General features: G+C 48.9%; 1 protein-coding gene across 2 annotated transcripts in view; it reads left to right on the top strand.

Annotated features, from left to right (window-relative positions):
• The window catches only part of MTMR4 (myotubularin related protein 4), a 38,849-nt gene that overhangs the window by 1,238 nt on the left and 12,346 nt on the right, over positions 1–25,265 (top strand). The window contains exons 1-4 of one of the 2 annotated variants that reach the window (XM_042442480.1): positions 9,003–9,024; positions 10,386–10,445; positions 12,338–12,398; positions 23,868–23,957. In XM_042442480.1, coding sequence (XP_042298414.1) covers positions 12,396–12,398; positions 23,868–23,957 — 93 coding nt within the window. In that variant the 5' untranslated portion in view covers positions 9,003–9,024; positions 10,386–10,445; positions 12,338–12,395. Of the gene's footprint in view, positions 1–9,002; positions 9,025–10,385; positions 10,446–12,337; positions 12,399–23,867; positions 23,958–25,265 lie in introns of those variants that run through there. The other variant, XM_042442479.1, reaches the window with a different exon arrangement.

The following is a 25,265-nucleotide window of genomic DNA, read 5'->3' as shown; positions in this document are numbered from 1 at the left end:
AGATTCCTAGAGAGGATACTCTACTAGGCCTTTGTAGCTCCTCCAGCACAGTTCTATGGCCAGTGTCTGTCAGACGTTGACCACAGAGTTGCCTTAGAGGACCTAGAGATTCCTAGAGAGGATACTCTACTAGGCCTTTGTAGCTCCTCCAGCTCAGTCCTATGGCCAGTGTCTGTCGGACGTTGACCACAGAGTTGCCTTGGAGGACCTAGAGATTCCTAGAGAGGCGTCCTCTCAGGTAAAAACAGGGTGTTTTTGTTATTTGCAGTTTTCCCATATTCACGGGGGTCTTGTGCCCCTAACCCTGGTGAATATAGAGGGACAAGTGTGTATATATATATAAAACCTGTGAACGAAGTATCTCCCATGTGAAAAGGATCTGGGAGTCCAAGGAGACCCCAAGTTGAACATGAGTCAAAAGTGTGATGCGGCAGCTAACAAGGCCAATGCCATTTTAGGCTGCATCAATAGAAGTCTAGTGTCTAGATCAAGGGAAGTCATAGTGCCACTCTATTCTGCTTTGGTCAGGCCCCACCTGGAATAAGATTGTGTCCAGTTCTGGGCAAAACAATTAAAAAAGGATGTGGAGAAACTGGAGCCATGTGTCCAAAGGAGAGTAACTAAAATGGTGAAAGGTCTGAAAGCCATGGAGCCCTATGAGGAACAACTTAAGGAGCTGGGGATGTTTAACTTGGAGAAGAGAAGGTTAAGAGGTGATATGAGAGCCCTGTTTAAATATTTGAAGGGATGTCATATTGAAGAGGGAGCAAGCTTGTTTTCTGCTGCTCCAGAGAATGGGACCCAGAACAATGGATGCAAGCTGCAGGAAAAGAGATTCCACCTGAACATTAGGAGGAACTTCCTGAGAGTAAGGGCTGTTCGACAGTGGAAGACACTCCTTCTTTGGAGTGTAGTGGGGTCTCCTTCCTTGGAGGTCTTTAAACAGAGGCTGGATGGTCATCTGCTGGGGATGCTTTGATTGGGATTTCCTGCATGGCAGAATGGGGCTGGACTGGATCAGGGCCCTTGGGGTCTCTTCCAACTCTATGATTCTATGCTTCTATGATCCAAGACCCTTGCCTTCCTCTCTTTCTGCTTCCTTCCACCTTTCCTCCCTTTCCCAAGGGATCCTCCTTTCTCATGATGTCCCCATCCTTCCTTTCTTTGTTGACCCTACTCTTCCCAGTCCTTCTTGGGCTGCCACTCAGGGGTTGACTTTGGGTCCAGCCAGCCTCTTCCTCGCCTCCCTCAAAGGGTTGTTGTGAGGAGAGATACAGAGAAAGAGAGCGCACCCAAAGCCACTTCTTGGGAAGCGGTTCATCCTTGTGATGCCAAAGGCTTTCATGGCCGGCATCCATAGTTTTTTGTGGGTTTTCTGTGGCCATGTTCTAGAAAGAGTTTATTTGTGACGCTTCGCCAGCAGCATCTGTGGCTTTGGCATCTTCAGAGAAGGCTGGCATGGGAGAGAGAGGGGTATATACACCTTCCATGCCAAAGCCACAGATGCGGGCGAAAAGTAAGGAAGCCACATGGCCCGAAAAACCCTAATTCATCCATGATTTGTTGCTAATAGCGCTCCCATAAAGTAACTTTCTGCATGACAAGTTGCACTGTTCCTATTCCTTTCCTATTCTTTTCCTTCCTGTTGTTACTAGAAAGGGAAGCACCTCAGGAAAGCGGCCTTTTTCTTTGCTGCTCTTTGACTTCAAGTTGTTTCGGACTTGAGGCGAACTTATAGTGGGGTTTCCTTGGCAAGTTCCTTCAGAAGAGGGTTTTGTCATGGCCCTCCTCTGAGGCTGAGAGAGTGTGCCTTGTCGCCCAAGGGCACCTGCCCCTTTTTCTCAGCCTCACAAAGCAGAGATATGGCAGAAGATCGAGGCCAAGCGTCTGTGCTTTGCACCCAGTGCTTTGTTTTGTTAAACAAGAGCGGCCCCAATGAAGTTTCCCACTACGCAAATACAGTGGGTCCTTGATATCTGCTGGGGTTTGGTTCCAGGATCCCCCCGTAGATAACAAAATCCATTGGTGCTGGAGTCCCATTAGATATACAGAAATATACAACATGACAAAAACATTTTCAAGCTGTGGATGCTTGAACAAAAAGTCCATGGATAAGGAGGGCAGGTGATTCTGCATTGACTGCCATGGAGACATGCGAGGGGATCCTGCGTCTTGTGATTGAAGGGTCCAAGAGCTCTCTATTAGAGGGGTCTAAGCATCCCTCCCTAAACTACATTTCCCAGGATTTCATGGGATGCATACATGCCAAATAAAGTAGAATCAAAGGGCTCTAATTTGGTGGGGGGTGCTTGGATTGTGAGTTCCTGCATGGCAGAATGGGGTTGGGCTGGGTGGCCCTTGGGGGTCTCTTCTAACTCTCATGTTTCGGTGGAGTGTAAAAGGGCGAAAATGCGAACCTGTGCCAGGTCTCCAAGAGGAAGAGGAGATGGAAGCCGAGGCTGAAAGGTGCTCTTTACACATGGGGACATTTGAGATGGTTGGAGGGAAAGATATAGAATCATAGGGTTGGAAGAGACCATCCACCCCCCTTCTGCCATGCAGGAACTCTCAATCACAGCGCCACAACAGACAGCCACCCAGCCTCTATTTAAACCTCTCCAGAGAAGGAGACGCCATCAGACGCCAAGGGAGTGTCTTCTACTGTTCAGCAGCTCTTCTTCCAAATGTTTAGGTGGAATCTCTTCTCTTTTGCATCCATTGCTCCATTGTGTCCTATTCTCTGGAGCAGCAGAAAACAAGCTTGCTCCGTTCTCCTTCAAATATTAGTGTCTCATGCCACCTCTTAACCAACTCTTCTCCAAAAAGTCCTGGGGTGCAATAAATCAAGCATGGGTTATAGGCCATGGAAGTTGATAATATACCGCATACGTTCATATTTTTCAACGGGTTCGTGCCCTGGAGAGTTGTGTGCCGTCAGCAGGGCAAGGAGGTGAAAGCGCCTAAAGCGCATGAGAGAGTTGTGGGTGGTGCGTGCGTGATCCCACAGGTATCATTTCCAAATGCGTGCGATGTGTCGCCTTCCCCCAGGCGGTGATGGTATCTGCTTTTGGAAGAATTAGGTTCTGGAAGCGTGTGTAAGAATACAGTTTGAGGTCTCCGGATTCAGTGACTTTTTCTTCATACGGTGTAAAGTCGAGCTGATATTGGAAACGTTGCAGGGCAACACAACGCTGCCTCTTAAACCAAGTTGGTTTGTAGACATACCTCAGTTAGCAAAGCCTCTGAGGAAGAAGAAGCTCCTTACTACAAAGTCTTTCTACATATGCCCAGCGCCCTTTTAATACGGACCCCATCTAGAATACCCCGGCTTCCCATTTGTTCTGCTGTCGTTTTTATCATTGGATATCATTGGATTGTTTATTGGGGATTTTAAGTCATTGTGTTGGGGTTTTATTCTGTACTTCGTCTTAGTCTTTACTATGTATTTATCCGTATCATAAGCCGCCTCGATCCATCCGGAGAGTTTGGCTTAGCAGCGTTGGCGTCGGGAGGATATTGAAGGAGGGCTAGAGGAGCAGCACCTCTGCAGTAAGCAATGCAACAAAGCATGAGCAAGAACGGGGTTCTTCTCTGGGTTAACCCTGCGCCTGTGTGCGCTTACCTCCAAAGGTAGGTTACCTCCAGAAGCCCTTTCTTGAACATGCGCGGACAGCAAAGCAGAGCAAAACAAGTGAGCCCTGGAAGGCTCAAAATGTTTGTGTTCGCTAAGGCAAGGCTTACCTGATCCGGTTGCTTCGTTGTGCGCATTGTTAGTTTTGGATAACATCTTTGCAGGGGCATGTTGAACTTCCCTTTCTGGTTTGTGTCATAGCAACCTATCCCTCCTCTTGCCTCTCGGACCGAATGTTCTGTTATAGGACTAATGCCCAGGGACAACTTCTATTTTGTTCACTGAGATGCGCCTATATGTATGTATCTGGCCTGATATTCTTTACCTAGAGCAGCAAAACCTGACCAGGATTTCGGATAGACAGAGTGAGTCTTTTTGCAGCAGCTCCTTCCTGGATGTTTTAAGCGGAGAGGATGGAACTGGGACCTTTTTCTATGCAGGGCTTCTGCACTTCTCCTGAACAACGCTCTCCTCCCTTGGGGACCTGCTTCAAGCGAGTCTTGGCTCCATGAGGGCCCTCCATGTGTGGGTTGAACATGGGTTTATAAGAGGACCTGAAAGCATTGCCACGGCCCTCGCTTCCTCAATCGCAACTCTTGGCGCGTGGGCGAAACGCACTGTACTCCCCATGAGGTTGGTTGTTCAGCTTTCCCTATGCTCTTAAACACACTTCAACATTGAGCTGGAAGAACAAATGGAGGAGGCCAAGGCTGAATCCTTCCAAAGGTGCAAAGCGGGTCCCTTGTTTTGAAAACCGCTATCGGGTGGCCACTGTCCCAGAGATGGTTTGGATGGGTCGGTTACTCAGGGGTTACATGGGGAGAAATCCCTCTCTGTTGTACAAATTGCTTTCATTTCCGTTGTAGCGGCCGGGATTGTGCGTGTTTGGGGACCGACTCCGTGATGCTTGTAGGGTGGGATCCGACCCTGCGCTTGGTCCCCTCCGGAATCTTTCCCCCCAAACCTGATGTCTCTGGACTGCAACAAAAGGAGGGGTTTCTCACCAAGGATATTCCCTGCGGCTGTCCCTCTGGGATTCATTCCAGCCTCGAAAGCTTTGTCCCAGTTGCTCCACAAACCCTTTCCCTCCCTGATCCTAATCCCACCTTACCTGACCCTCGGCTGCCACCTGACTCTTCCTTATCCCGGCCTTGCTATTTATTGCCGCCGTTGGCCCTTGCCTTCTCCAGATACGGGGCAAGGTTGCACTATTTGCCGATGGGCCCAGATTTAAGGCGGACGGCGTTCCTGGCGTTCTTTTAAAGGTTGCAAAGTTTGAAGTCCGTGCCACCTCTTGGTTACCGCTTATCTTCTGGATTCTGTTCTGCTTGGCTTAAAGAATGTACTTCGCTTTTTCTGGCTTAGGTGAATGGTCCAACACGGTTTGCAACAGAGGCTGGTTACCAGGAGGAAGACCCACTGGGCAAACTGGGACTTAGAGTAGTCCTGAGGAGAGCCATACTGGATCAGGACAAGGGTCTGTGGTTTGCCAGTTGAACAGAACACAGTTAAAGAGATACGAAAAATCAGCACTAAACTTTTAATAGCACTAAAAAGAATTTTAAATGTACAGTTAGAATATTAACACGTAGTTAAAAACAATCTAAGTAAGCAATGCAGCATGTGCTTTAAAGCTCTTATCTTGCAAGCCTTCAGGATAGAGAAAAAGGGAATGCACTTCTTCAGGTTGAGATAGAGAAAAAGGAAGGAACCACTTTGGTTTTCAAAAGCCCGCCTGAAGGAAAAAGTCTTCACTTGCCGAGGGAAGGATGGTAAGGAAGGGGCTATTTTGGCCTCCTTGGAAGGGGAATTTCAATGCTTGAGGCGGCCACTGAGCATTCTCCATGGAGTTATCCAACCTTCTTTTAAAGCCACCCAACATGGCAGCCATAGCACTCATAGAATCATAGAATCGTAGAGTTGGAAGAGACCGCAAGAGACATCCAGTCCAACCCCATTCTGCCATGCAGGAATTCCCAATCAAGGCATCCCCATTGACAGATGGCCATCCAGCCTCTGCTCAAAGACTTCCAAAGAGGGAGACTCCATCATACTCCAAGGAAGGAGCATGTTCCTCTGTCAGACAGCCCTTACTCTCGGGAGGTTCCTCCTAATGTTGAGCTGGAATCCTGTAGCTTGCATCCATTGTTCTGGGTCCTGTTCTCTGGAGCAGCAGAAAACAAGCTTGCTCCCTCCTCAATATGCCATCCCTTCAAGTATTTAAACAGGGCTCTCATATCACCTCTTAACCTTCTCTTCTTCAGGCTAAACATCCCCAGATCCCTAAGTCCTTCCTCATAGGGCTTCATGGTTTCCAGACCCTTCACCATTTTTGTCGCCCTCCTTTGGACTCATGGCTCCAGTTTTTCAACATCCTTTTTGAATTGTGGAGCCCAGAACTGGACACAATATTCCAGGTGGGGCCTGACCAAAGCAGAATACAGTGGCACTATTACTTCTCTTGATCTAGACACTATACTTTTATTGATGCAGCCTAAAATTGCATTGGCCTTTTTAGCTGCCGCATCGCACTGTTGACTCATGTTCAACTTATGTCTACTTGGACTCCCAGATCCCTTTCACATGTACTTTCATTCAGCCAGGTGTCCCCCATGATCTTATATCTGTGCATTTTATTTTTCCGCCCTAAGTGCAGTACCTTACATTTCTCCCTCTTGAAGTTCATTTTGTTAGCTTTGGCCCAGCTTTCAAGTCTATTCAGGTCATTTTGAATTTTGATCCTGTTCTTTGGGGTATTAGCTATTCTTCCTCATTTGGTATCATCTGCAAATTTGACAAGTATGCCCCCAATTCTTTCATCCAAGTCATTGATGAAGATGTTGAATAACACTGGGCCCAGGACAGAGTCCCACTGGACACCCCACTGGTCACTTCCCTCCAGGATGAAAAGGAGCCATTGCTGAGAACCCTTTGGGTTCGGCCAGTCAAGCAGTTACATGTAACAGTTGCCTTGTGACGCTGAGTCCCACAGCTTGACTGCTGCGCATGAAGAAAGTTGTGCCTTTATCTCTATCCAAAATCTACCATTCAGCTTCAGTGGGTGGCCCTGTTGCATTATGGAAGAGAGGGAACAGCTATCCCCTATCCATATGTATGGGGCTGGGCTGCAACATGTTAAACCTATCAGTGACGAGAACACAAGCAGCGCAACTGATGAAACATTATAGGGAAAGAATATAACACCGTCCTAGCTTTCCTTCGAATCCCCAGAGCCAACTCTTTGACGGGACTCTTTCTTTTTGAGCAGCACGTAGCTAGTCTTTCTGCGTGCGGTTGTATAATCTCCGTCGAATTGCCTCTCAGCAAGTAACACAGCGCAAGTGACTAGCCCGGCTAGTTTTGTCACCCGTAGCCACCTATGTGGGAATGTCGTTCCGTCTTCATTGGCGAAGATAAGAGGTGCTGTTGCGCAGGAGAAGCTACCCAGCCGAAGGCGTTGTGGTCTTTTTGTGAGCCAGCTAGCCAGATTTGGGTCCATCAGATACACACATTAAGGCTATTGAGATCCAGAGATACTTTCTATACCCTTTAATCTACAACTGGCTTTTCCTCTCTGTCCTATTTATCCTCCCCCAGCTTCCCTTGCATGGCACACGGTGAATCCTTCTTGCTCCATATAGCAGAAGTAAGGAAGAGCCATAGAAGAGGAGAAGGAGAGATAAGGATGAACCAGTGCTGCCTACTCTCCCAGATTTTAAAGATCCAGGAGCCTCCTAGATGACAAAAAGGGGATCATGGAAGCTGGAAGAGACCTGGAAATGGGGCAGACCCAGTGATCTGGGGATTGGGATCACTTTCATAGGAAGAAAGGCCAAAGCATTGGACTGTTCTTGCAGCCTTCAGCCTCTCCAGATTTCCCAGTCCATTCTTTCTCTACATCTCCCAGAAAGTCCGTTCTTCCAGACGTCCAGTAAAAAATCCCACGAAAGGGGATCCCATGAAAGCTTCCAGAGCTCCGCTTGCTTCTTTATCAGGCAAAGGTGTTCAAGACCATACAGGAGAAAGAAAGAAAGAAAGAAAGAAGCATAGGACAGTGTTAGCCATAAGCCTGCATTTTGTCTTGGTCATCCTTAGTTCAAATGGCACTGGAGGAAAATTCACCATTGCAAACTCAGGGCAGGCCTTGTGGCTTCTTTGATAGAGCCTATCCACTGCTAGTTCGCTCTTTCTCTTTCCCTGCTGCCTCCTCCTTTGCTAAGCGTCTTTATCTGGGGGTGGGTTTGCTTGGCAAGACCACTGCTGCCCATAGGGCCCCCCGTGTCAAACTGGGCAGCGGCAATATTGAGGGTATCTATAGGGAAAGGTTAAACTGAGATCTCGGGACAATGGGGCTGTACGAAAGAAAAGCAAAGCCACCCAGCGAAAACATGCCCCGCGCGAGGGCTCGGCCTCCATATTTGCTCAAGCATCAAGGCGTGACCATGTAATAATAATGGCCACAAAACCCAAATGAGGAGCGGAGCTTTTCCAGCAGCACCGGGGGCCACCCAGACTCCTATTCAGACCGTGAGAAACGGGATCGGAGATCTTATTAGGTTTCAGTTCAGCAGCTTCTAATTTTGGCCGTCTCTTGAGCGCTCTCTCTCCCCCTGACACTTTTTTTGGTTAACTATAGCAAAGGTAAGGGCAGGTTTGCGAGATACTTGCGGAAAGCAACGCCGAAAAGGACGGGCGGTGGTTCCCAAATATTAATAGTCTTTCTGGTATCGACAGGAGTCTCCTGGATGTCGCAGTTGGGGTCTGCAGAAAGAAGCCTCCGTTGTAGGTTTTGTTCCCGATACGTCCTGAGTGTTTAAGAAATGCTCCTCTTTCAAGGAGGTGGTCCTTCACGGCGGTTCCTAAATGGCGAATTGTAAAAGGTTTTGACCTCTCCGGCCATATACAGACAGATCTCTCTGTCTTGAGGTTTTGTGGCATAGTGGCAAGGCATTTGCTTTTGTCATCTGGGGCAGGCAGAAAAGAGACTTAAATGGGGGTTAGGCTGGCATAAAAAGGGCTGCAGTTGGTGGGAAAGGACACCGGCGTCCAACACAGGTCTCCTGACCCTGCAATTGGATTGCAGAAACCCTCTTCCCCTTTGCCTCCATTGAATACAGAAACAAGGCCACTCCTCGGCGATGCCTCCGTCTCTCTGGACTCTCCGGACAAAGCCTGCCCCACATTGGTGACATTTTAGCGGCTTCCGAAAGGAATTGCTCAACTCCGCTTTTTGTTTTTAACCCATAGATCACATGCCGCTCTCTCTCTCTCTCTCTTCTCTATTTGTATTGGGGCTGTCAGCTGGGGAAAGCACACAAGCCGACTAACAGGGCAATCCTGTACATGTTTGCCGAAAAGTAAACTCGGCTAAGTTGACCGGGGTTTGCTCTCAGGTAGGTGGAACTGGGCTTGCCATGGTTGAGGAACCGGTTGCATTTGGGTTGCAGAGAAGAGATCGTGGCTTGCTTTAAGGAGGTGCGTGTCTTTCGTTTTGGAAGAGGCATTCCCTTTTCTGTTCCAGGCAAAGGACATGGGTTGGTTCCTGCAGTCTTTGTAGCTACAGGCCAAGTCTCCCTTACCCAAAATGCTTGGGGCCAGAAGTGTTTTGGGTTTTGGAGTCTTTTGGGCTTTGGGATATTTGCGTATACGTCATGAGATATTTTGCAGAGGGGACCCGAGTCTAAACGTGAAACTCACTTATGTTTTGTATATGCTTTATGCACACAATTCTCTCGCGGCAGAGTTTTCCTACCTGTTTTAAATGCTCTTCCTGCCCCAAGTGTGTTTGGTGAGAAGGCGCACAATTCAGTTGTGAGAGGATGACAAGCAAGGATATTTACCTGAAGGGATGTTGTGTAGAAGACGGAGCAAGCTTCTTTTCTTCTGCTGTAGCGCACAAACCCATTGGATCCACATTGTAAGCAATTCGACCTAAACATTAGAAAGACCCTCCTGACATTAAGAGCTGCTTGACAGTGGCATAGACTGCCTGAGAAGATAGTGGAAGAAGATAGGTACCTTTTGTGGTTGTGGGGCTTCACATCTTTTCTGATGCATGGTGACTGTAAGGCGATCCTATGATGTGTTCAGAGAGGGTTTCCCTTTGCCTTCCTCTGAGGCTGAGAGAGCGCATCTTGCCTCAAGTCACCCGGTAGCTTTTCATGGCTGAGCGGGGATTCGAACCCTGGTCTCCAGAGTTGTAGTCCAATGCTCAAACCACGATGCCATGACTTTTTGTGTTGTTTTGCCAGCATCCAGTCTTACTACAGTTTTCATCTTGGTGGCTAAACAGATATATCCAGGCTCTTTGGACATGCTTGGGGGAGTCTAGTGAGGTGGGCTTACCTGTCTTTTCCCTCCGTTTTGCTATTCACTGCACATACTTAGTGAGGGATTCTGGAGGCGGCTGCTCTTATCCTTGCCTTTTGTAGGCATGCGCACACAGTTATACAGGACAGTGGGCTAGAGCAGGGTCCCAGTCATTCTCAAGCTGTATTGCATTGTTTATGGCAGACATCTGCTGCTGCAGCTCGAAAATGAAAGCCTGGGTTTCTCCAGCTCTCCTTCGCCATCCTCCCGGTGCCAATGCAGATAATAAATATCCAGCTATCTCAAGTGTGGGTGGCACTGCCATGATATCATAATACCATCATTTGCTGAGCAGGGACTGGCATCGAAAGGAGCTTATTCTCCGTCTTCTTCCTTTGCCTGTTGACTTCTGTTGACTTCTCTTTTTCTGTTCTTCTCCTCTCAGGAAGATGCCAGTTTCCACTACACTCCGGCGCCTGCAAACCGAGGAGGACTGATTCCCAAGGTATGGATGGATGGATTTGATTTGTATCCCAACCTTCTCCCAGGGTGAGACTCACAATACAAGTTAAAACCAAATGTAGTTAACGCGACCGAAGCAACTAAAAGCCACATTCAAAGCACTGAGTCTGAAAGGCGGTTACAGCATAATAAGGGTGATAAAAGGTGCTGTCGGCTCTGTTTCAGAAGAAGGAACTGGCAAAACCACCTCTGAGGGGTTTTGGCCTAAGGAACTCTATGGCATTCATGGGGTCACCATAGATTGACGCTCTCACTGTCTGCACAACTGGGATATTTGCCCACCCCAGATCTAGTCTATGGTCTTCCATTGCAGACACCTTGGTTTCCCCTTTTGTGGCCTAAAAGGAGGTGTATGTATGGGGGAAGGGGAAGAAAAGTTTTCCCTTGAAGCCTTCAGGAGCAACCGTTGACCTTTTAAATGGCTTGTGGCTGTGTAACGCTTTCAAAAGCCCCTGTTTTTCAAACCCAGAAGTGAATTCCCAGCCGCTTCCCTTTTTTGTTGTTGTTTCTTGGAAAGTCTTTGCACCCCGAGAGAGCCATGGGGCAGGGAATTAGCCTTTGGACCAAGCGTGGGTTGTGTTAGTACTTATGAAATAAGTACTAACACAACCCACCCTATAGATGCTCCTTCCTCATCGACGTCTGGATGAGGAAGGAGCATTCATTGCCTGTGAAATGGGTGCTCAGCTCAAGTACTCCCCAGAGTCCACCTGAGAAGGAGAGGAGGGCTGAGGTCAGTTTGGGATTTGGAAGCGGAGGCTTGGAAGAAGAGAGCTTGGTTCTGATTCACACTGGAATGCAGCCAGCGTCTGTCCGTCTGCGAGAGACACGCAAGCCATGCGCTTTCCTAGGCTCCAAGGAACGCCTGAGTCACATCTAGGTTGAGGAGACCAGGAGGTGACTCTGCTTGTCCTCAAAGTTGCCACCTCAGCAAGGCACTGGTGTGGAAACCAACTCTTCTTGGCTCTCTTCAGTGTCACATTTTGCAGTTGTGCCTATTGTTACCGCTATAGTTATAATACTGTATATACTATGAATGGAACGGGCTCATAAATGGAGATGTGATACCTTTAAGTTGTCTGGACCCAAGCCTTTTACATCACTGAGCGAGAGTTGAAGGGCCCTAAGAGACATGGCAGGGAGGGACCTTTGTCCTCCCCTCCTTCATGTGGCAATTGCTTCCATAGGTGCAAGTGGAGGTGTTTAAAAATCCTAAATCCTGGGCAGAAGAGCACTGGGAATGGTGAGGAAGGGGAGATCAATATCCCTAAGTGTACACTGACAACCTCCCCTCCTCTCCCTCTACACTGCAGTTACGTTTGGAAGAAGTCTTCCATAGGAACTAGATGTTGGAGAGCAGGGAGGCTTGTGATCCCTCCTGCTCATTCCCCCCTCCACTTAAACTTAGAAGAAGTCTCCTTTTAGCTTCAGTAGAAGGTTTCCCCCACTCACATGTGTGTGCTTACATGAGAGAGCATTGGGTAGCCCTGTCACAGCCAGCCTTGGCCCCTTCTCCACTTTGGACTGTACCCGCTGCTGGCTTCTTGCCCCCAAGGAAACATGGTCCTCCTCTGAAGACAAAGGTTCCCATCCCTGATCTAGGAAACATGCTTTTTCTTCGGCCCCTTTTGCACTCAGGAAAACAAGCCAGTCTCTTATTGCCTTGCAATGCTTCCCCTGGCTGTTTTTGGCCTTTGAGTTCTGGAGGAGCATTGTGTGGCAATTGCTATGATTTAAAAGTAATTGTGCAAGGTTAGATAACTATAGAGTTGGAGGGAATGACAAGGGCCGTCTAGTATCACGTCTTGCAGGGAAACTGTTTGTCAGAACCGGTGTCGGGTTTCTCACGCAGGCTGTCTTTTCCTTCCCTCCCAGGTGGATCTTGAGCAGCTCTGGAGAGAAGACGGAGGTGGCCGTCGCCCGGAGAACGACCATGGTGAGTGGGTTGCTTGTTTTTGGTCTCCTTCCTTCTCACTCTGCTATGGCGCTGGACTCTGAACTTGGTTGGCGGTCCCTAGTTCTGGGGCTTGGGCAGGTCTGGTGTCTGGGGGAGGGCAGAGGAGACGAAGGAACTGACCCAGCAGCAAGCGTCGCAGAACTGAAGGAGCTGCAGTGGTGCCATTCGAGAACAGAGGCAACTTCTTTCCTCTGAACATGTTGGGAGTCGGTCCAGTACTGTATTGTCTGCAGCGTCTCTCCAGCGTTCTAGGCAGGGTTCTGGCCTAGCCCTCCTGGTTATCCCTGCGATTCATTCCCTTCTAGTGAAGCGCCAACCAGGCTGGCCCTGCTTCCAAAATCAGAAGAGATCTGTTCTGTTCAGAGCGGGAATATTACAAAATCTTATGGGATGGGGAGATATTCTCCCAGCCTCTCTCACTTGCCACCTTATACCACAGTAGCAGCATACTGGAACCCTATGGAGGGGACACAGCGCCTGTGAAAAGGGATCATAGATGGGTTGCTTTCTGTTGCAAAGTCAAGGATGTAAGGAGACATGCAAGAGCCTGGTCAGATTCGGGGACGGAGTAGGCAAGGGCTGCCAGTTGCAGGAGGCATTTCAGATGATCAGCCTGGAGGCAAGGATCTCTTGGTACCTGGCAGGGGATCATTGTTGTTAGTTCTTAGACTGTAGTAGAAGTTCTTAGAGAGCAGCTGGACTTGAGGCTGGATTTGTCCTGCTCCCAGTCCTCGTAAGTGACCTTTAAAGGGGAAAAAAAAGCTCATCCCACCCTGTACAGTACTGTGAAACTTCAGGAATTAAAGAGCAGAACTTTGTCTTGCGGGTCAGACTCCACCCTTTGGACTTTCCTCGGCTCTGCTTCTCATTTCCAGTCCTGTTCTCTGCCCTGGCGGCACCAAAGGAGCGTGTTTGGCTTGCCTGCGGTGAGGAGGAAGAGCTTGTTTATTCTGTGGCTCTTGTAATGAATAGAAGAGGATTGGGCGCGTATGGCTAGAGGGCGAAATAATAAGGCAGCTAAAGCAGCCTGAAAGCAGACCTACTCCGACTTGCCCCTTTATTTTATCTTTCAAAGCCCTCGCTATATTCGCAGTCATCCTGGCATTCCCCCCCAGGCCTTCTTCTTCTTCCTGCGGACATAATGGCAGACAGTGAAATGAAGAGGAGCTCTGCCACGAAGCCCACGGTTAGCTGGCCGACTGGCCAGCCAGGCCAGGGCGACTCAAAGTGGCGGCCTTTGGACCCGCGCCAGTCCATGCGCTTTGGGCCGCTGGTCCGTGGCGACTTTCCAGAAAAGAAAAGAAACAGCTGTTGTGAGTGGGCATAAATATAGAGCTGGTCCCTGGCACAACGGGGGTAAAGAACCCCACATTGGATAGTTTCAGAAGCACTATAACTCAGGCTTAATCTCTGACGCTCGCCACCCATCCAGTTTGCTCTCTGCTCTTGCTTCATTCATCCTTTATATAGCGCCCAGATTTAAAAGTTCCCCATTGAATATCCAAGAGGAAGGGAAATGTAAAAGTCAGATTCTAGGGCTGGGCAGAAGGAGGAGGGATTGACAAACCTGCGCCCCGAAGTCTTTATTCCAATCTCGTTCCTTCCCTAAATTTATGGCACGGCTGCATTTGCTTTGCTTTTCAGGCTGAGAGCCAAAATGTGGGGGTCTTCCTTGAAGCGGCCGGCAGCAGAGTGTTTCAGTGGCTCACAAGTATCTAGCAAGCTTAATTTCCCTTGCATTTAAAAAGACAAAAAACAATCTTAATTTTAATAGGTTCCTTTAATTTGGGGACAAGCTGAAAGCTGCGACTGTTTAGATCAGTGATGGTGAACCTTTTTGTGGCCGAGTGCCGAAATTGCAACCCAAAACCCACTTATTTATTGCAAAGTGCCATGTCCCTCTGGCTTTCTAGTAACAAACTCTGACAAACTCTGTGCTGGGACGATGGCACATGTGCCCACAGAGAGGGCTCTGAGTGCCACCTCTGGCATGTGTGCCATAGGTTCGCCATCACTGGTTTAGATGTATGGTCTGCAATTGTGTCTCCGCCATCACCCCCAAAAGGTGCGGCGCAAACCCACCGTTCAGAAAGGTTTGCATGTTTTTGGCCATTGCTGCAAGATTACAAAAAGACTTCTTTTATGCGATGACTATTTCACAAGCGTATTTCACAATCTCATTGAAGACTTGTTGAAGTCCGGCTGTTCAAGAGGACTTGGCTTTGCAGAATGGCGCTGCGTTTTGTCTGTTTGTCATTTTTAATAGTTATTGGTTTGAACTGGCTTTAATTGTATGGATAGATAATACTTTTGTATTTGTGTCCCTTTTAACTGTTTCAAGCCCCCTTGAGTCTCATACTAGAGGGAAAAGGGGGTATATACATAAATAGGAGAGCCAGGTTGTTGTAGTGGTTTGAGTGTTGGACTACAACTCGGACCCAGGATTCAATTCCCAGTTTGGCCATGAAACCCGCTGGGTGACTTTGGGCAAGTCACATACTCTCAGCCTCAGGGGAAGACAGTGGCAAAGCTCCTCCGAAACAACCTTGCCAAGAAAACCCCAGGATATAGTCCCTTAGGCCTGTTCCAGACTGCCAAAATAAAGCTGCTTCGGGTCTCTTTGGATGTATGCTGTTTAAATGATGCATGCACCCTAAGAATCTGGGAGCTGCACCAAAGCTGCCCTCCAGTGCTTAGGAATGGAGTGTGGCTTTGGCGCGACCTCCGGACTCTTAGGACCCATGCATCATTTAAAGAGCATACCTCCAGAGACCCCAAGCAGCTTTATTTTGGCAGTCTGGAACAGGCCTTGGTGTCACTGTAAGTTGGAGCCAACTTGAAGTGACACAACATGCAAACTGACATAATAATAACAACAACAGAAGAAAGTTACACATAGTTTTTTGTGGGGTTTTCGGGCTCTGTGGCCATGTTCTAGAAGACGCCAGCCACAGATGCTGGCAAACGTCAAGAATAAACTCTTTTAGAACATGGCCATGGAGCCCAAAATACCCACAAAAAACTATGGATGCCGGACATGAAAGCCTTCGACTTCACAAAGTTACAGATGTTGTTTTCGATGCAAACCAGTGTGCCCCGTAGGCCACAGTTTGCGGCCCCCAAAGCCCTCCGCTGACTCCCCAAAGTCTGCCATGGTCTGACTACAGTGTGCACATAGGTTTATGAGGCAGGCCATTGGAATGTGCGCACATCAGTGTCTTTCCCTCTGAACAATGTCGGGTTGAGGGAGAGGATAGTTTGGGGCAGGAATGTGTGCTGTCAAAACCTTTGGCACACAGCGCCGAAGGAAACAGCCTTGACTTGCGTTTGAGGGGGGAAACAGGCAGTTCAGAAAATGGGATGTATACATTTTCAGTCCCAAATTGGACATACATAGGTGACTTAAACATAATGCTTAACCAGGATGGAAAAAAATACTACTTCCATGTTCCCAAAATTTGCCATTGCGCTGGTGAGTGAAATAGATGCATTTGTAAGAGAGGAAGGTAAGCCAGGTTAAAGGAACTAGCATCCAGTCCTCCTGTTGTATATAAGAAGAGGAAGCATCTAGCCACACCTTTGAGACTCGCAGCTTCATTTTAGCATCGGTGGGCATCGGCCTATTCCTTCCATGGCACTAATGGAGCTGAAAGTAAAGCCACAGGTATATTAAGGATTATCTGAACGCATCTGGGGCAGTGCTGACAATTCCCTCGGTGCACCTGGAGAAGTGTATCGATGTCCACAAAAGCGCATGCTAAAACAAAGCTGCTGTTGGATCCCTTTCCTTTTGCAAGGAACAGATGGACACAGGCACCTCTTTGAATATCTCCCCTTTGAAAAGGCTGTAATGTCTCTCTGAAGGTTTCTTGACTGGTGGGAAAGCGATAGCCTTTGGAAGCATGACGAGATAAATATATTTAATGTTACTGCGGGCGTTTCGGTTTTGCTTTCTTATTATATTCATTAGACTTCATGCCCGCAGTGGCCTTGCAGAACAAAACTATGCAATGAATGTGGATGGTAGGGCCTACTCCTTTGTGGGACCGGTTGGCAAGCTGTTGAATGACTTGTGTTTGTGTTTTAATGTGTATTGTGTGTTTGTATTTTGCGGGATAAATATGTAATTGATTTCTGTTATTAGTGGGGAAGGTGAAGGAGGAGATATACTGAACTCCTGATCGGCGGAAGAGCCCATGGCCCTTATATATTAACTATCCCTTCTTATTCACTTTAAACATTCCCCTCTATGTGTTCAGTAAGGACCAGAACATTAGATTTGATCTCTTTCCTTTCTTAAACGAAGCCTCTGTTGTGGTTTTTATTGTCGGTGTCCGAAGGGGGAACGTTCCTCTGAAGTTTCCATCGATGGCATCAAGAAGTTACCAAATGCATCTGAAGAAGTAGACTTAAGCTTAGGAAAGCTCATGCTGCCAACTTGATGCTGCAAGATCACTCTGCATACGGATTCTGCAGACTCATATGGCTATATCTTTGAATTCTACCTTCAAGAAGGAACTGTCATTAATGGCGAGTTTTGGGGTTTTGTTTCCCCCTTTCAATTCCATGGATGTTTAGAGCTTTTTCTTCACTCTCCAACTTCAGCTTGCTGTCTGGAGACACGCAGGAGGACATTTGTGTTTCCTCAACACCCAAAGCCCAGGCGACAGAGGCGGAAAGGGTCTTTCCCCGCAAGTCTTGTCAGGCCACAGTTGCTCCTTGTTCCAACGAGAAGCGACGGAGAGTTCTTCCTGATCTGTCCTGGAAGCATCTGCACACGTCTTCAGGGGAGCGTGCCAGGAATGCAAATGGGAAGCCAGTGTGACTCTGTCAGAGGAGGGCAGAGATTCACTGGGTACACAGGCTGGGCACCAGGTTTTTCCTGGGCTAATGCACGATTCAGGAGATGCTCTAAGCAACCAAAGTACAGTTTGGGAGATGGAAGCTCCACAAAATGCAGCCCTGGGGCCTCGGGTTGATGCCAGGGCTGTTCTGTGCCCGCCCTGCAGGCCCCAGACTTTCCCATAGGGCACCTTTTTCTCTGCCAGAGCAATGCTTGGCCTTTGAAATCACTTGCAGCCCTCTTCCTCCCTCTCTGTTTAACCTCCCTGTTTTCTTAGTTCCTGTGTTTCAATACCAGAAATAGATTTCCAGCTCAAGTGCATTTTTGTTTTTGTTACTATCGTTATTATGGGACGGCAGTAAGATAGCCCCCCTCCTGGGGATGCTGTCCTTGTGCGGATTTGCCACGCCAGAACGGAGCTGGAGTAGATGACGTTGCGGTTCCTATATGGACAGTCTGAGGCGGTTCTCCCCACATTCCCAGAATACGTTTTGCTCAGACTGGGAATCCAGATGCCTGAGATTTTGGGGGGAGAACAGATGGAGAGCACTTGGGGTAACCTCACTCCCCTCCTTCCGGGTATTTCCCAGTGGACCCACGTTCCTAACGCTCTGCCCTCCTTTTACCGACCTCCTTTCCCCATCAGTTTCTGACACAATGAATTCACCATCCCACCTTTTCTTGCGTTTAAGGTGTGGCTGAGGCAGTTGGCGCCCGGGCTCTGGATTCCTCCTTCTCAAGAACCCTCTACCGATTTCGGATCTGTCGCCCCAGGGTTGGATTTTGCATGGCGACAGACAGAGACCCGGGCGCCACACCTCCTTTCTCTTTTGAGGCCTGAGCGCATCATGCGTGGTGGTGGGCTTCGTGGTGAGGGACCGCGCAGCTGAGACCATCTGCTGTGTCTCTTCTTTGGCTTGTGGCCAGCAGCGATTGCAGGCCCCGGCAAGTGGCGCAGGAGACCCGACTAATGCTGGGGACCCCCTTGGTGCTCTCAGCATCCCTCATCCTTCGGTGTGGAACCAAGCTCCGCCGAGCGAACCCTGGCTGGGCTTTCCGCACAAAGCCAGGCTGGCATTTGTCGCCGTCTGCTTCCTATTGTTCCCGTGCATTCCAGCACATGCGCTTCCCCTCCAAAGCCTCTCAGATACCGACCACATGGGCTCTTTGGAGCCAGCACCACAAAGGAGGATGGGCGCTCCAGAGCCTTGAATCCTCCTCCCAGACTGAGCCGGTGACTCCATTTTCTGCACTGCCTGTCAGGGAGTCCCTGGCATGGTAGAGGCTCGGCTTGCTTCCATCGGAGGGAGGTGGAGTCTGTCTCTCTCTTTTCTCTCTTCCCTCCCTTCCTTCTCCTCCTCCTCCTCCTCCTGTTCTTCTTCCTCCTCCTCCATTGTCAGCAGCCAAGCCACGCACCTGCTCCTCTCTCTCTTTGGCGAAGGAGGGATGCTCTAGACCTCCCTCTCTGTCTCTCAGCTCTCCTCCTTCTGTCTTTCTTTTTCTCTCTGCCCAAAAAGTGGGGGTCCAAGGAGGGGAAGCGATGCCACTGACGTGCCCCTGGCCCAGCGACCTCCCCTGGAAGCGACCATGACTCGGCCGGCCCGCGTCTCCTGCTCCATGCTCAACTGCTTTGTAAGTGGCCTTCCTTCCTTCCTTCCTTCCTTCCTTCCTTCCTTCTGCCAGCATTTCTTTCTGCATCCAATATGGGTGGCGTTGGGAGGAGAGACCTTGGAAAAGAGCATCCTCTGTCATGACTGGTCCCAGAGGGATGCCTGGCCTTTTCACAGAGCTCCCTTCAGCCTGGCGCTTGGGGAGTGGCCCTGTCTGCCCCATTCTTCTCTTCCACCTCTTTCTTGCAGGCTCCCCTCTCTCCGACTGGGGGGCAGAGGGGGTCTTCTGCCACACCGTTCCTAGGAGATTTATGTTGAGGGGGGAAAGGGGTGCCATGGTTCTGGCTATCCATTGCATTTTGACCCACCATCCCTGGGCCACGACATGCAGGCAGAAGTTTGCCTCCCTGGTCCACTGGACTATCCCCTTGGCTAGTAGCCTTTCCAAGGACGATCCCCTGCCCCACCTCCCTCTTTCGGGGGGCTGTGTGGCGCGTTGGCTTTGTGCTCTTTTGGATTGCAGCCACATGGCTGCCTGAGAAGAAGGCCGGGCTGGCGGAGGCACAGTGCAGGCCTTCCCATTAGGATTACCCCTTTGTCCTTCCTAGTCCTCTCCTAAGGTTGCTTCCTAAGGCCAGGAAAGAGTTGGGGTCTGGTTCATGCCTCCATTGTGGTTGCTGTTCTTGGGGGACGGCGGGAAGGAGGAGGCCGGTTCCTTCCGCTTCTCAGCATCACGGATGGACAGCCATAGACTGTCATTGGAAGGGCACTTACTCAGCAATGCGCTCCGTCGGTCGCCTTTGGCCTCTGGAGGACGCATTGACTTGGGCCTGCTGAGAAGGAGGAGGAGGAGGGAGAAGGCCCTTGCTAGGAAAATGTCTTTCTGGGACGGCTTGGCTAGAAGTAGAAACGGGGGCAGATGGGCAAGTGGGTTGGGGTGAAGCTGCATGGCTTGCTGGGAGCGACTTGAAGGCCTTTGAGAGCATCAGGGGATTGTGGTGTGTGTTGTTTTGCTGTCCTCTCTGTACCTTCTGCGGTGCTTTTTAGTGTTGGGCCTGTATACGTGGGTACCTTGCTTTGCAAGCCTCTGTGTGTTTACATGCGCAGGGTCAGGAATGCAAACATGGTTTGTTGTTGTGCGCCTTCAGGTTCCTTTTGACTTATGGCAACCTTAAGGCAACCGACTTTTTTGAGGCTGAGCTTGTGACTTGCGCAAGGTCACCCAGCAGATGTGGAAAGGACCAGCAACTAGTTAGCAGTGAGTTCCAGCGCATGGGAGCTGGTTCATGCTTATTTCGGCCAGACTATCGCTTTGTATTGTAAACTCTAAGGTGTTTGATATCATCACAGATGCTGGTTGGTTTTTGGAGCCCTGCTGCCATGTTTTTCATTGTGGGGGCACTTTTCTTACAGGGGGAAAATAAATAAATCCCCCCAAAACCTTGCTATTTTGGCAATGTGGCATTGTCAAAACACCTTTGACAATGCCTTACAGGTGCCTGGGCTGCCTTCCTTCCCCCATCTTCAAATAGCAGGTGTGTATTAAAAACAGTCATCCTATTTCCATCTCTTGGATCTAGAGATGTATGTGCTTTCAAGTCATGTATGTGACTTCTGGCAACCCCATGATTTTCATAGGGTTTTCTCAGGCGTGGAAGAGTCAGAGGTGGTTTGCCATTGACTTCTCTTGGTAGTCTTTGCGTGTCTCCCCTCCAAGTACTAACCAGGCCTGTCGCTGCTGGAGCCACATGGCTAGACATCTATATTTGCTTTCAACATTTATCATTTCTCCAAAAGATTCTTTAGGAAACAGCGAGTCTCAGGCACTTGGCCGCCGTTGCTTAGTAGATACCAATCTGTTTTAAGCAATGTTGTCTGAAACCCTTCTCCTTCCTGCCTTGTCCTGTCAAATGCTTCTTCGGCACCTTGCCACCCCCGCGGAAAAGAGAAAGCGAGAGGGGGGGAAACCAGAAATTGCCCATATTGTGAGGTCAGCAAGCGAGCAAAAACCTTGCTTGGTATATTTAGAAACGCCTGGTGAACCTGGATGTCTCGGCGCTGGATTTCCAATAAGGGATGATGTCATTTTAATTTTGTTCTAGGGGGAAAAAGAAGGATTTCAGTCCATCCTAGAGATCCTGCTCTCAGTCGGTGCCATTAGACTATTAGCCTAAAAGGAGGCAAGGTTGCGTTTCTCTAATTGGATCAAAGGGACGCCCAGAATCAATCTCTTGCAGGCTTGGAATGGATACCTTCCTTGCGTCTCTTAGTGTGGCCCTATGAAAACAGGACGTAATGTGTCAGCCTCCCAAAGCTTTTACGTTATCGAGCTGAAAATTAGACAGTAACACTGGCTCTGGCCCTCCCTGGGCCTTGCCTGTGGTTTTCTTGAGTGCTGCTACAGTGGTTCGATCTTGGATCCGACAAACAAAATGGACACGTGAGCAAATTTGCCCCATGCAGAATCAAGTCTTTGGCCCACTGGACCAGATACAATCTGTGTTAGGGACCTATCCGTTGAGGTGAAGGTACATGAACATCTGAAGCTGCCGTATGCCATGTTGCTAATAAGCCATCCAGCCACCCATTCATTGAGCCCAGGACCAAATGCAGCCATTCCTAGTCTCAGTCCGAGTTCCTGGACTTCTCTGGGTGGCCATGCTCCTCGCCTATGTTCCCTGGGAATATCCTTGCTTTTGTAAGACCTCCCAATTTTGCAAAGTTGTAATGTGGAATTTGGTTCAAAAGCATCTAAGGACGTAGTAGACTGAAGTCTACAAACGCTGCTACTGCCAACTTCTTCCTTTCAGTTAGTCTCAAAGGTGCTTCAAGATCTCTCTACATACCGATTCTACAGACTAACACTGCTATATCTTTGAATTCTATGGTGTTTTGGCAGTACCTCTTTTGCATACAGCCCCCAAGAAGCTTCTCTAAAAAAGGTTCCTTGCCTTTGACAGAACCCAGGCTGTCTCTTTCCACTCCAGGATCACAGGCAAAGGTTTCCTTTCCAACTCTGCTACGTGAGATCTTTCGACCGTCTCCTACGAAGCAGAAGCTTCAGGCCCTTCCCAATGACTTTGTGAGCAGAACCTAGGGTTGACTTCATAACACGCTTGGCCCATTCCAACCAAGGAGGGCCAGATTTTTGCAAGAGCAAGGTGTGTCTCTATCATCACCCAGACTCAGGTAATAAGGTTCACAATCTTTGCATTCATAACATTGGAAGTCACCCAAGGAACCCACTGCTAAGGCGTCTCCATCCAACCTCTGCTTAGAAACCTCCAACGGAAGAGAGGCAACCGCCTTTCCCCCGTCCATTCCACTCTCATCACTGAGTTCCTCCTAAAGCATACTCAGCATCTCTTTTCTTGCCGTTTGGATCCATGGGTTTTGGAAATTAGCCATTCCAAAGAAAGAACATTTGATGTTCCTCGGATTGTTCCTGTTCTTTTTTTAAAGCAAAAGAACAGCAGATGGGAGGAAAAGAAGGACCGTGTGTTGGGTAAAAAGACGGTGAGATATAGCAGCGGAGACATACCGACGGAGATGAGGTTTATGCCCACATTTGTTTTTAAATGAGGCGAGTGAAGCCTAAGGCTGGAACCAAAAATCCACCCAAACACCAGGTTTTTAAAAAGCCTATCTGCTGGTTCCTAGGAATGTTAAGCATTTTCTAGTCTTTCTGGTTGTTAAGACTTGTGGCTCCTTTCAGACTGAAAGAGTCAGATGTGAAGATGCATTGGGGAAAAGATTTTGCTTCGGGGAAGGAATGTGTGGGGCCTGGAAAGAACGAGAAGAGCAAAAAATATTTATTGCTTACCTTGAAGAGATGTAATTTCGTCATTGCTGGTCGGCCCTTTGCCCAGACGGACCACACTGTTGTGGTTGTGTTCATGGCTGCTGCTATCATTTTGTCACCTAGTGGCCATCCTTCTGGGGCTGAGCATCTCTGTACTTGGTTATTCTGGTCCTCAGACGCGGCGACGCAGTTTTCCACCAGAGCAGGACCACAAACCTTTTCCAGTTTGGTTGAACCTGCCAGAGAACTTGGTCTGCTCTGCTGGTATCCCACCTTTGCATTTCACTCCTATACCATAATGGAGTGGCAGGTCTCAGCAGAGGACTTGAAGCGGCGTTATGATGGTTGAGACCTGTGTTTTAATCCCCGTTTCTTTTGCGCAAAGAAAGCTGTCAAAGCAGCAGCCTTGCAAAAGAATTGTGAGATCTTAATCATGCAGCAAATGGAAATGTGATAGTCATTGCCTCCCGCTACAGATCTGTAGTTCTGTGAAGAGAGATGTTAGTTGCAGGGAGTTTACAGAGACTCCAAACTAGTTAGGATTGTGAAGTCATGGCCGGCACCCATAGATATTTTTGTGGGTGTTTCGGGCTCTGTGGCCATGTTCTAGAAGAGTTTATTCGTGACGCTTCGCCAGCAGCATCTGTGGCTTTGGCATCTTCAGAGAATGCTGGCATGGAAGAGAGAGTGGGGTCAGGAACAAACTCTTCCAGGACATGGCCACAGAGCCCAGAAAACCCACACAATCTGTAGTTAGGATTGGTTTGTGAAGCTCCGGCCTGGGAATGTTGAAAGAACCATGGAAGATGATTTGGAAACAATATAATAGCAATGGGCGGACTTGGGGCTAGATCACAAGAGGCCTAAACCTTGGAAGAAAAACAGAAGGGGACCTGTTTGGTCTTTTCTTTCTTTCTTTCTTTCTTTCTTTCTTTCTTTCTTTCTTTCTTTCTTTGTCCCTTCCCAACAGAAGTTTGAGAACAACATCTTGTGCTGTAAAGCTCACCCCACACCTTAGGGATCTAGGTTTAACCCACATCTTAGGGGACGCTTGTCCAACTGGAGGCCATCGGGAGAGGTGTGCGCAGTTGGCCCGTCTCCCTTGCGTCTGGGCTGCGCGTTGTGTGTCGCTTTGGCCGGGATGCTCTGTTGTCCTCTCTCTCTGAGCCTCTGCCCTTTTCTTTCTCATTCAGGGTGAGGAAGGCCCTCCCAGTTTGGAGTACATCCAGGCCAAGGACCTGTTCCCCCACAAAGAGCTCATCAAGGAAGAAGAATCATTACAGGTAAGCTAACCCTTGTGACTGTGATGCCATGCACCATGGCACCGTAAGCCTGGAGGGAGGGGACTGGCGCTGTGGAGGGTGACGCTGAGTAATGGAGGACTCCGCTGAGTAACGGAGGACTCCCACCTGCCTTGCCTTCCTTGCTCCCAGCCCCTCATTGAGAAACCACGTCTGAGTCTTCCTGGCCTAAGAAAACCCTATGAGAAATCCATGGGGTCACCGTAAGTCGATGAGCATCTTAAAGGCAGATACAGACACACCTTAAGTCACATTTATGTGGCACCAGAATTATACAGTCCTGGTTTAAATTCTCTCTTGCCCAAAGGGACCTGTGGGCTCTTTCTGGACCTCTGTGAGAATATGCATTAGGGGATAGTACGCCTTTGTAATTCCCAACACCAATGAGATGTCCAGTGTCTTGAATGAACGGGGCTTTGCTTTGCTGCGTCATGGTTCACTGAAAAACATGATGTGATTTGCACATTAAAAACAAAAAAGCCCTGCCTGTGGCAAGAGGTCATAGTTTGGGGCACTGTTTACAACTGTCCAGGTCACAATGCTGCAGAACGCCTACGCCGACGGTTTAGTTCCTTGCGGCTTCTGCAACACAATGTGGCTTGGCGCAACAAGAACATTCCTCTGGGTGCATGAGGGTTAAACCCAGGGTGCCCTGCACCTTAGAAGGGTGGCATCCGCCTCTTCCCCGATGCTAACACAATTTACCTCCTAAACACCTCCGAGGTCCTAAGAAGGTGAATTAAATGGAATCATTCTGGGGATTCCTCAAAGGCAGGTTGGGACAATGAGCTCAGGAACATGAACGCCCGTTTCAAGACGTTGCATGAGTTAAAGGCAAGATGGCAGAAAGGGCACTATAGAAACCAGTCTGGCCAGCGAACCCTTTCCTCCAACGGATAGGAAACCTGACTTGTATAACCTAAAAGATGCTGTTTTTTTTTTGTACCCATAATAACTAGTAATCTTCAGGGGGGGGGGGATCCCCGATTAAGAGATTCGGTGCAAGATATTTTCTAGGTATGTTTTATACCTTGACGAGAGCTATTGGAAATGCCCTGCCTGGTTCCCGTGGAGAGCTTTTGGGCTGTCTTCCATTTTGTTGAGTCAGTATCGCCACCAAAAGTCACAACAGGGCAGTAGTCTAGCGGGGCGTTCTTCCGTATTAATAACGCCGCATCAATCGCCAACCTAGTTTCAGTGGTGTTGGCAGTCACCTCTGAAATTTTCCCTTGTCATGGAGTCATGGAGTCATAGAGATGACCCCAAGGGCCATCCAGTCCAACCACACCA

Source organism: Sceloporus undulatus, chromosome 11 (genome assembly GCF_019175285.1).
Source record: "Sceloporus undulatus isolate JIND9_A2432 ecotype Alabama chromosome 11, SceUnd_v1.1, whole genome shotgun sequence".
Classification (NCBI taxonomy): Eukaryota; Metazoa; Chordata; class Lepidosauria; order Squamata; family Phrynosomatidae; genus Sceloporus; species Sceloporus undulatus.
This window is presented reverse-complemented; position numbering and strand designations above follow the sequence as displayed.